This window comes from Xenia sp. Carnegie-2017, unplaced genomic scaffold, assembly GCF_021976095.1.
Source record: "Xenia sp. Carnegie-2017 unplaced genomic scaffold, XeniaSp_v1 HiC_scaffold_20, whole genome shotgun sequence".
Lineage (NCBI taxonomy): Eukaryota > Metazoa > Cnidaria > Anthozoa > Malacalcyonacea > Xeniidae > Xenia > Xenia sp. Carnegie-2017.
Window position 1 is genome coordinate 9,869,016 of NW_025813483.1, and position 11,964 is coordinate 9,880,979.

General features: G+C 35.5%; 1 protein-coding gene across 2 annotated transcripts; it reads right to left on the reverse strand.

Moving 5' to 3' along the window:
• Window positions 1-2,224: 2,224 nt before the first annotated feature.
• On the reverse strand, window positions 2,225-11,688 carry LOC124441243 (NFX1-type zinc finger-containing protein 1-like). 2 transcript variants are annotated; one of them, XM_046991685.1, is made up of 5 exons: window positions 11,605-11,688; window positions 9,857-10,327; window positions 8,451-9,386; window positions 7,851-8,264; window positions 2,225-7,341 (listed from the first exon to the last, which is right to left on the reverse strand). In XM_046991685.1, exons 2-5 carry the CDS (start codon window positions 10,290-10,292, stop codon window positions 3,290-3,292), a joined length of 5,838 nt encoding a protein of 1,945 aa, XP_046847641.1. In that variant the 5' UTR covers window positions 10,293-10,327; window positions 11,605-11,688; the 3' UTR covers window positions 2,225-3,289. The 2 variants fall into 2 exon arrangements, with proteins under 2 accessions (XP_046847641.1, XP_046847642.1); XM_046991686.1 differs by lacking the exon at window positions 11,605-11,688 and having other exon boundaries at window positions 9,857-10,852.
• Window positions 11,689-11,964: the final 276 nt, after the last annotated feature.

Consider the following 11,964-nt stretch of genomic DNA (forward strand, 5'->3'; position numbering starts at 1 on the left):
GACTTGACGAACCACGATGTTTCTTTTCTTATGTTATATGTCATTCTCATGCAAAAATTTATATGTTATTTCTATTGTACTAGAGAGACATGTTTGTACAACAACTTGAAAATCGAAAGTGATAGACCCTTTGTAATTATATCCACATTATATGATTTACATATGCATAGATAACCATGGCTCGACATAATGATCTCTTTTGTCCCAGTTCTCTTTTTTTACGGAAAATTGAACGGTTAATAAACACAGTTAATAAGAAATGTCGAACTTCTAGCAAAGCATTTTTCTTGCACGAATATATTTTAGCGATGTCCAAACAGCTGTTATAATTAAATAATGTGTCGTGGTAACATGTTCTTGTATGATGTTTCGACGACGAGGGCATGCATTAAATAATTCATCTCTGTCCGACGAAAGCAACGATATTCATCGCAACATATAAGTACTTGTATTTGTATGATTTTTATACTTTATGTAGAAAGGTCTTATAGAACACTCCATTTTATGAAACATACCATACAATACCTGATGGAGTTATCTGTATGTTTGAGCAAGTTTTTAGTGTGTAAATATCTCATAAACCATTAAACTGTAACAATGCAATAATTGCATGGTGAGGAATCAAACAATTAATTTGCATTTCATTCCATTTTCGTGGAAATAGGGTTCAAATTCTTTGTATTGAAAGGGGATATCATTGAAAATTATGCTTTCGTTTCATATGGCTTGGCAGTCAATCGGATGCCTCTCCTCCCCGGCTCGTACGCCTATGATAGGCACGAACGCAATATTAAATATTTATACTGTATTTGGAAACGTCTACATAACACTCAACATTACCAAACACATAATACACATACCTAATCGAGCTAGCTGTATATTTATAATCAAATCTTGTGAGTAAATATCTCACTGGTGAGGAATGAAATAATTAATTTGTAGTTCATTTTCCAAGAACTGGGGTTCTTATTCTTTGTATTGAAAAGTGATGTCATTGAAAATTATTTTTGACTTCATACAGTGAACAGTCAACCGGAGGCTCTCCCCATCATACAGCACGTTTATCATGTATTATGTCGGTGTAATGTTTATTAGGTTAAGAGAATACCCCATAAATGCATGAAAGCAATACCTATTAATGTAGTTTTTCGTAGTATTAACGTGAATATCAATGCAAAAGTTTAAAACATCCATTTTACTTTTTGAGATATCCATATCTTGCTGTATCAAATACATTTAAGTTGCTGTAACAATACGTAGTTTTTTGAATGGTTATAACTGTATTTTACACTGAAATCTTATCATTCGCTCTAATCATTTCTTTGGCTTATTGTACATTATTGTATATTTGAATCCAACCATAAACCACAATGACCCAGTTTAAATTGGAACAATGTATCCAAGAATGAGCTGTTGTTCTGTTTGACTAGATCCATTAATGACTGCGCTCAATCCATCTGAGTCCTGAGATGGCAAATACCATTAAATGTCATGGGAGCGTCGAAATATTGAGTTCGAGTGAAGAATCAGTCAATTTTACATACAAGGGAATCTTACGAAAGTAAGTTTTATCAATTGATAAATTAAAAGTGTTGCCTTTAGAATTGCATTGTGATTTGTGAAGGCAATGGATGATTTCTTAGTAGCCAAACTCACCCCCCCCCCGATCTTTTGCCTAATATTTGCATTGCATCATGTGTCGTTGGGAGGATTTCATGTTTGTAAATATACTTTGTTCAGAAAACCTTATTTTTAATTACTGAAAAGGCCAATATTAAGAAAACATTTCTCAAGATTTCTAGTCTGTTGAACAGACAACTGTCTCTTTAAGGTACGTTTACACACAACGATTTGTCGGGCCGACCTGACGCCATATTACGTGTTCTTTCCATATTTGGAAAGTCGCCCGACTCGAAAAATCGGATGAAAATCATTGAGTTCAATAATAACTCAATGATGAAAATCTGTAACAAACTACAGATTTTATAGAGCTCAATGATGAAAATCTGTAACAAACTACAGATTTGTTCCCGATTTTTACTATGTTGCTATGGCTTCAAAAACAAGCAAATTATGATTATCGAAAAATCATCGAAACGTCTTCCTTCAACACGGAGAAAGAAAGTACTGAAAGCGTCGTTGTTTTTATTGAAAAACCAAAAGCTGCGGAGATTCAGAAAAAGAAAAGTCAAGAATATTTTCTTAAAAAAAGAAATACGGCAAATTTAGCTTGATTTGCACTTTACTCGCATCAATCTTTACATTTGTTTTATTTTTTTTCCTTATTTTTTGAGTTAATAATAGTAATATAAATTGCCTTCGTAACTACAATGACAACTTTTAATTTCACTTTGCTATTGTTTTTCGACAAATTTTTTTTCTTTTTTGAAATCACGTAAATACATCGGATGCATTGTTTACACACAGCGATTTGTCTTTTACGACAAATGTTCCATATATGGCAAGAACACGTAATATGACGTAAGTGTCTGCCCAATTAATCGTTGTGTGTAAACGTACCTTAAGAAATTTTAAGCATTTAAAATTGTTTGCCAACCCTGTACGAAAAATGAGGTGACTGGCAACCATGAAATCATCCTTTGAGATGTGGCTTTACACAATTCTTGCGGTTATGCGGTACTCCTTATTTTTACGATTTTGTTGATGTAGACCGCAAATCAACATTACAAATGCTTTACACAAAGAAATAGAAAACAAAGTACAACTACACTTTAATATAAGATTATAGTTTTTCTTTTGAACGATGCATCTTGATAATTCGTCCATTTTGCTTGCATCCAAGTGTTAGTTTTTCAAATCTTCGGAGTTTCCAAGTCTGCTTCCATGTGCTAGGAGGTTGAAATTTGGCCGTTTTAGAAACGCTTTACCCAAATTTTTACAAATAGTGCGTTTGAATTTTAAACGACAGTGAAAAAATTTTGGATTGAAATTGGCTTATAGTAACGTATGATTCTAAAACTAGCCTCAAAAAAACAATTGAAACTAGTTTGATAAATGTAAAAAATGAAACAAACTTCTACATGCTTTCATCGGCTACTCGTAAAGTTACGCTGACGTAAAGCATGACGTATTGTCAGTTTAAGATGACGAAAAAGCTGATAAAATGTGCAATACCAGAGGATTTACATTCTTGTTCTCTTAGATCAATGGATTGTAAATTTTCGGTAATAAAAATGAATTTTTATAGTGTCTTGATTATTTTTTCTTTGCATAGTAGTTACTTGAAAAACTATGCATCATGTCTGCAAGGTAAAAATATTTTGTCATTTTAACGATGGATGACAAAGAAAGGTAAAATTTGATCAGAATTTTCAATGATGATCATTTCCCCACTGGTATTTGAGCTAGCAGAAGCACCGTAACGTGCGCCACGGGGACCAAAACCTTGCATGACAACTTTCTTTGAATTTAAATCAGACGGTATATTAGCAGAGCTCGTATCTACGAATTCCTTTCCAGGAATAATTCGACATAGCAATAACCCATCGCCATAACCAATACTGACTTCAGGAAACTCAGAGAAATAATTTCCACGACCATAGGCTTGCCTTCGTGCAAATTTCAACTGCAAATTATTTTTGAGAATACTGTCAATATTTTTCTTATCTGTTCCATGATATGCGAGAATTTCTTTATCTGGAATACCTTTATCACGAAATTTCTTCTTTGTTGCTTCAAACTTTTCTTCAAGATCCTTATTGACGACAATATCAATGGCAGTGATGTTTACATTCTGTAAACTGCTGTTGGCAGACATTCGTCGAAAGTGGGATTCGGCAAAATGGTAATACATCTCAAAAGGATCTTGAAAATTCACCTCTCTACTTGGATGCATCTTTTTAATGCTGAACGACTCTGTGGTATGGATTGAAGGTGATGGAGGGAGGACATCTTTGCTAATAGAATAGTGAACGATGTATTGTGGAAGAGCTTGATCTGGATCAAAAATAACAAATTCGTCATTCATCACAGCTGTTCCACGTGGGGCGTACACGGAGTCACAGTTTTGGGATCTCAGTTTTTTCTTGTTTAATGTATAATCCGCTTCTTTCACTGTCAATGACTTTCCAAGAATGACCTGACACAGGAGCAACGTCTGAGAACCTTTTGTGTAGATATCTTGGGCACTTTTCGAAGAATCTGTTGCAAAGTAGATTCCTTGACCAAACATTCCAGGTTTATTTGGTGGTTTGGGTTTAGCTGAAGGCATTTTGAAGCCTTTTCTAACAATATTTCGCAAAGCTTCTTTTGAGGTACCATGAAATTTTGTGTCAATATAGTCACCAAATGCCTTGGATTTAGCTGTTTCGAAATTTTTCTCAAGTTCAAGATTTGTGACTTTTTCGATTTTTGTGATTCTTGGAAACCATTTGTGACAAGGTTGAATAAATTTCATGACTTGATCTTTCACTTTCTGATACTCTGCAGCTGTAGAACCACTGGCACGTAACTCATCTCTTGAAAACTTAGGAATGTGTGCATTATTAATCTTCTCTTCAAGCTCATTAACACGCATTTTTGCTACAGCATGGAATTCCTCAATCTTTTTGCGATATACTCGTTGGCAATGCTTACATTCTCCCTTCTCGCAATCTTCTCCGCAAGCATTTTCACAAGGATGACCACATTTACGTAACCTGCCACATGGTTTGACTGGACAGATTACTTCTTGGTCATTTTGACAACATTCCTTCTGGATTTCGTGGCCATATTTGCATGTAAACGGTACCTTGTAGCGACATTTCCAAGTTATTGGTTCGGAACATTTTTTTTTCTTTGGTGATGGATGACCACAGTCTGGAAAGACGTAATCAATTTTTACATCACATGTATCGTGTCCATGATGTTCTCCGCACTTTTTCTGGCATCGATGGACTCCACACGAATTCATTTCTTTACAAGGATGTAGACATTTGATAAGGTTAATATCTACATGGCATTTTTTCTCGATCGTGTGACCACATGTGGGAAATGTAGCCGTTACCATTACTTTGCATTTCAATTCATTTTTATTTTGTGAGCATTTCTTCTCAATATTATGACCACAATCAAGCTGAACTGTTTCTATGGTTTGACAGTGTAACTGGGTGATGCTTGTTGCGCATTTTCGCGTTACATCATGGCCACAACCCGGAAATTTGTCATCAACCAACACTGGGCATTCATAATGGTTGTGTCTGGGAAAACAAGACAACCTACATGGATGCTGGTCACAATGAGGATAGTAATCACCGCATCTTTGTTGGCACAGTAACTTTGGCTTTGCAATCAATGCACGGATGCTATCGCCATCCTTTGCAAAATACTTGGAAGTACTGTGTTTTACACACTGTAGTGGTATTTCACTCCCTAAACATCCTTGGTCTTCTAAGGATGAAACAAGCGAAGACCAGCAAGAATCCTTCGCTCCACGTAGTGTATCTGCATTTCCCACAAAGTACATGCCACATTTTGCTCTCGATTGAGCAACGCAACGACGATTGATGTTTTTCAGGAACCCAATCTTGTTTTCGTCGTTAGAACGAACCAACGAGATTATAATGTATTCGTTTTCGTCGCCTTGGTACATGTCGATCGTTTGTACTTGCATAAAGTTATCACGATCTTGTTCGTTGTATTGATTGTTTTTTATATTTTCAGCTTTGATTAGTTGTCGAAGTAGTTTAGTTTGACCTAAGTATGCTGCAAGCACCGTTATGTGTTCCGGCTGTATGCCGTTACATAACAAATATTTAATAAGTTTTATGATTCGTTCAGCTTCTTTGGGGTTGCTATAAGTTCTATCTTTAATCTCAGGATCATTGTGAGACCAAAAAAACATGGATTTCTCAATACACTTTAGCGGCTCGTTCTGTAACACCAAAGGAAGATTATCTTGAAGATTAGGATAAATATCTTTGAGCAATGCTGAAAACTCGGGACGCATTCGGTTTTGCTTGGCAAGTGATTTGTATGGGAAACCAGATTCTATCAATCGTTCCATCATGGAAATATCAAATTGAAACGTTTTGCAAAGCTCATATGTGTCGACTTGTGGCCTAAGTTGCTTATGATCCCCGATAAGTATGAGATGTTGAATGGATGGAGTGAGCGCAGCCAGCAAACTAGGCTCGAGTATTTCAGCGGCTTCCTCAACGATAACGACACTTGGACCAATCTGGTAAAGTATATCGTGATAAATTGACGCCCCTGTGATAGTTACACCAATGATCTTCTTTTCTGACAAGTACAAAACTTCGTCGGTCATTTCCAACTCCTCTTTTCGACTTCTCAGTTTTTGCAACTGGTCTATTAAATCATTCAGTTGTTGGGACAAGCTATTTGTTTTCTCATTCATTATGGCATAAAGAAACTGCAGTTTCTGGAACTCGTTCAAAGTCCACATGTTTTGTACGGAGCGTATTTGGGAACTCACGACCATATTAGAGGGATAGTCTGAAACACTAAGCAATATATCGTTCCTATTCTTTGTGTTTGTTATATCAAAAAGAACTAAGTCTTTTCTACGATCAATTTGCTGGGCTCTTGCTCCCATTCTTATTTCTGTTAGTTGTTTTACATAATCTTCGTCACCGCTGTCATCTCCATCTGTCAGATCTTCAGATTTTTTCGTTTGTTTGCTGCTCGTATCTTCTGCCTCAATTTGTAATATAAATTCAGACTGAAACTTTTTCATACGTTGCAGCTCCATTCTATTTGGAAACCAAAAACTTATGACTGCTTGAAAAGCATAGATACAATTATAACCAACAACCTCCTTTTTTGACAAGCCAGAACGTAATGCCTTTTGAATGCATTCTTTGATGGAGCCATATTGCATCACGGCGTTTTGTATTTGTGATTCCATCCACCTTTTATCGACGATTTTTTTTGAGGAGATGTTATAAGCTATTCCACCTTGTCCCCATGGAGCGTTGGCGATTAAAGATTTTAGTTGCTCTTCTTCCATCTCTTCAACGAGACTGCTATACGTAAGGAAAGAGCTTCTCTCCAGTTCTTTGACAATTTGCTTTGTTTTCACTTCAATGTTTTTGATTTCAACAGATGTGTTCCTTATCTCAGCGTTCGTGGCTTTATCGTAAACAATTTCTTTCCGAAGACTTTTTAATTTACAAGATTCTAATCTAGGCTCTTTCGATCGACCTCCAATCCTGACCATATCATCTTTGACACAAAACTCTAACATGTGTTTGAGAAACTCGTCAAGAGCGTGGTTCTTGTACGTTAACAGTAAAATTGGTTTTTCCAATTTTGGAGACAGTGATAGCAGCAACTGAACTATTTTCACACCAATAAACGTTTTACCACAACCTGGTGGACCTAAATGCAAGAAAATCTGGTGAAGGTTGAATGTGTACAAATAATTTTATTTTTTTGTTTAATGCTTAAGTCTTGCAAACTTTCTTCGTGCAAAAAAGTATCTGTAAACATCAAATTCAACATTGGTGAATTGAAATCAGGAAATATAACAATGTTGATTTCTTGACAATTGTGTCGATGTCGTGTTTACTGTTCGGCATGAAAATGAAAAATCACGATTTGTAGCTGATTCGATATGCTGTACTCTTGATCAATCACATTGCCGTCGAGTTCACATTACTTTTCGTTGTAGTGTTGTGAACTTTGTTCAAACTTTCGGATGCTCGTTGCAAAATTCGCATGTCGTTTAGTGAAATTTTCAAGTCAGCATCTAAGTCCATTGTGATTGTAAGATTAATTAAACTCTGCAATCCTATATGCCTTAAATTTACATATAAAGTTGTTTGCGTGTGGTTTTCCTTGTATATATATTGTGTATTATTGCGTTGCTAAAGTAACCTTAATCTCACCTTGAATAATGCCAATTCTGTTCTTCAAAGCATGCACAAGCGCTCTTCTTTGACTTTTTTCTAAAGATGTTTTTCTATTGTTCTTGAAAACTTTTAAGAAATTCTTGACTTGCATGCGATGTCCAAGATTTTCCTCCGAACTAGCTTGTTGTTCATCTCTGTCATCGTCATCAATACTCTCTGAAGAGTCACTTGAATAGATTTCTTCCGAGTCATCGTCAGTGGGATTCTCATGGAAAACTATGGATGTATTGAATGTCGCCTCTCTTAAATACTCTGGGAGTTTTGCTGAGGCTTTCGTGTAGACAATTTCTTTTTGCAGAGGAAAGTTCTCCATGTCGAATTCTTTCAGACTTTTCAAGATTGGACTCAAGGAATGATAATATGTTGGAGATTCCACCATAATTGCAAAACCTATAATTTTTAAAATGTTGCGTTCTTTCAAAGTTTCATGACTATTTTGTTTTATTTTTTATGGAAATTCATTGGACAAAAAGTTCGTATCACTTTCTTCTTATAGCGGTCGTTACATGATTTGATACAAATACTAAAGGTAAACATGCATTGCCATCAGAATAAAAAGGCGAGATTTTTAAGTACCTGCTTGTGTTTGAAATGAGTTCAAGATTGCACTCATACTCTTTCGATTCTCATCTATTAGCTCTATCACGATGATCTGATTTTGATTTAGCAGATCTGTATCCCTATTGGTCACAGTTGCCCAGATGAGGTCATCAAACTTCCGGTTAACTGAGATGCACACTAGGTTGCCATACATAAGTTGGGGGGAAGCTTCCCATTTTTTCACCTTTTTAGTTGGTGTAAAATGAACTGCCAGAGAGAACCGACCATTTTGAAGTTCAAAACCAGCCAGATGAAGATTATAGTAAACATTCATATCTCGAAGATCAAGAGTGGACGATTTTAGATCTTTAATACCATGTTGCATTGCAGAGAAAGCTTCTGCACGAACTAAGCGAAAATACGTGTCCATATACTGCTCAGGATTGTCGTAAGGAGTGTTCAGTCTCACTGGTGTAAGATTTTTGTCTTTCTCTATCAAATTACCATGAAGTTCTTCTTCACTTGGTATTAAAGGTAATTCTAACCAAACACATCCGTACATAACAAAGCCGTTATCTCCTCTACAATTCAACGATAACAAAGTGCATAAAAAGTTTTGTGTTGAACTACTTTGTATTTTAGCACTTAGGGCATTCACTGTTGGTAGAAGGAAGTGAGTCAGAGTGGGGACTTTACGGATTGCTTCATGACAAATGTTACGCAATAATTCTGCAGAAAGAAATTTCTCTTCCTCTTCCATGTAAAACTTGTCGTTTTCAGTGTAATTGCAAGATAGGATGGTTTTAGGAATGCTCAACAAATGCTCATCTTCGGTGTCTTGAAAAACTGTTCCACGTGTAATGTTCTTCATTGCCTCTTCTTGTAAAGATTTGTAAGCCTTTCCATGCTGAAGAAGCAACTGCATAAGTTCTATTAATGCTTCAATATACGACATGTTTACTGATTCATCGCCTGTTAAAGATGATAATAAGCTATGCAGCGATACATTTAACTACCTCAGAAAACGTAGGTTTAACAAATGGGTACTGTTTAAGATGAAAATTGTTGTTCATAAATAAATGAATGTTAACTTATGGCAAATTCTAATTTTGAATTTAAATTTTCGCTTTCTACAAGCGGCTAGTTTAGTTGCATGCAAATATTTATACAGTTTATATTGGTGGTATGGCGCATGCGGTCTTCTGTTCACTTTTACCAGCTCATCTCGCGTCTCCTTAAACTATTACCCTAATTTGACGATTTGAGTGAAAGGAGGGAAATGCTGATCACGCAATTACAAAAGAAAATCATCGTAAAATCATGAAAATAACACGCAAAGGTTTTAGTTTTGGTATGCTTGAATTGTTTGACTCTAAAAGTTTTGCTTTCAAACTCGCTATAACTCAATGATTATTGGTCGTACGTATAGAACACTTTCTAACCTGGCCCATCTTTAAAGACAGGGGACCCAAGGTATTTCCACATGGATGTGCAAGGCAAAACTTGGGTCAAAATTGTTTTACACTTTGTGCTGTTCAAGTCCATGTTCAATCTCCGCACGTACTTGATCACGTCCTTTTGAAATCTTGGCGAATATTGACACACGCGTACTTTAATCGCCATTGGTCTGGACTTGTCTCTATCTCCAAGTATAAATTCCAAAATGTCTCCTTCAGCAACCGGTAGAACTTCTTTCGAAATGTAGTTTGGATACAAAAAGACATCTTTTGTTTTTTCATAGCCATCTGGAAGCTCAGAAAACGGTTTGACAAACCATGCTGTATCTTTTCTAATGGGACACAGTCTACCTCTTAACCATTGCGTCGTTTCTTGAGCTTTGAGTTGTATCGTCTTAAATTTTTTCTTATGCGTGTTCATAGCTGTGCCTGGGTAATTAACTTATAATGGAGTTCCTGGATGAAGAAAAGATTGAATTGATTTTTTATTGAAATGTTATGATGAATTGTTGTTGAAGCTAAAGCGTTGCTAAATGTTTTGATGCATTTCTATAGAAAAATAGCTTACGGGGTACATAGTGCAAAGGTATAGGCACAGAAAGAGGAAAGAAGGTATACAAATTATTTGACTGCAAACTCTGTACAACGGCAAGTATTCTCCTTTAAATTACGTTGTATCCATGGACAAACAAAACAACAAAATGACTAGTTGTTCACAGATCATAACTTTAAAAAGTAAATTGTAATGAAATACCCTTTATCGATTATATCGATTATATCGACAGATTGTGATACTGACAGATCAAAATGATCTCTTTTGTCGCATTTTTACAGCGATTGGAATAGTTGTTGGCGAAACTTTGATCATTTTCTGTTCTTGGCTAAAACCTCGTCAAATATCGGGCGTCAATGAATTTTCCTCGATAAATTTATAATCGAAAAAGAGTGCGTAATATTATTTTAGCGTTGTATTGTATTCCAATGTTATGTCCACAGTCTAAGTGTAGGAAAATAAACCGAAACGCTATTTCCTTTTTGAGAATTATATTAACCGATTAGCGAGGAAGTTATTTACACCATTTGTGAGTGTTCTCTTATGTACAATTTATTTGCAGGCTTTTATAGTTTTCTTTAACTAGGTGCAGTTATTACTCGGCGGATAAAGTACTCGAAATTTTAGTATATTTACATATAATTATAAAGTTAAGTGCGTTAATTTAATTAGCGCGTTTGAGTAAAAGTAAGATTGGCTATTTCCTCTAATGCTAGCACATGAATCTAGAATCTAGATAAACAATATACGCATGGAATATACGTCACTACATTATGTAGAATTTAGCTGTTTCAATCGTATTTCCTCGTCCATAAAAATAAACAAGCCGAATGTGTCCTTTGTGTTCAAAGTATGCAAAATATTTGATTGTAGTCTGCCTAGAATGGCAACTGAAGGAAAACCTACAACAAGATTCTATGTATATGTCTATAGATAACGACATGTTGAAAAGATATAACTCATTTTTTACCAAAGAACCGAAGAATCAAACGAGAACAAAGAAATATGTGGATGTTATTTGAGCATTTAACTTTTCTTCCATACGAAATAGCCGGTATATTATTGCGACATCAAAATAGCCCAAGGTGTAGAATTCCAATTTTACACAACTGAACCATAAAATAATAACTGTTATATATAACAGAAACTTCTATGAAATTCCTTACTTTACAGAACATACCTTATAGATGACTGCTTGGATATCTGACGGAGCAACTTATATTCAAGCAAGTCAAAGCGTGACAATGATGTCTGAGTTCGTGAGAAATCAAATAAGTAATTTACATTTCCTAAGAACTAGGATTTTTCTTGTACGGGGGGCTGGGAGTCGAAAGGGGACATCGTCGGTAAGGTTACTTTCATTTTCGTTTTTCGAATTATTACCAAGATTCTTTATTTTCGCCAAGTACATGCATTTTTCGATAATCGTAACAGTAATTGAAGCATTAAAGCAATAAACTTTTATCTTATATACGAAAGATTAAGGAATGGAGGTGACTGAGACTTGAAGTTGTATATGCTCAATTTAAAGCATTCTAGT

Coding starts and splice junctions, on each gene's coding strand:
- LOC124441243 (XM_046991685.1), bottom strand. CDS start 10,292: ATGAACACGCATAAGAAAAAATTTAAGACGATACAACTCAAAGCTCAA. Junction 8,265..8,450: donor CTCATTTCAAACACAAGCAG/GTACTTAAAAAT, acceptor TAAAAATTATAG/GTTTTGCAATTATGGTGGAA. Junction 7,342..7,850: donor CAGAATTGGCATTATTCAAG/GTGAGATTAAGG, acceptor TCTTGCATTTAG/GTCCACCAGGTTGTGGTAAA.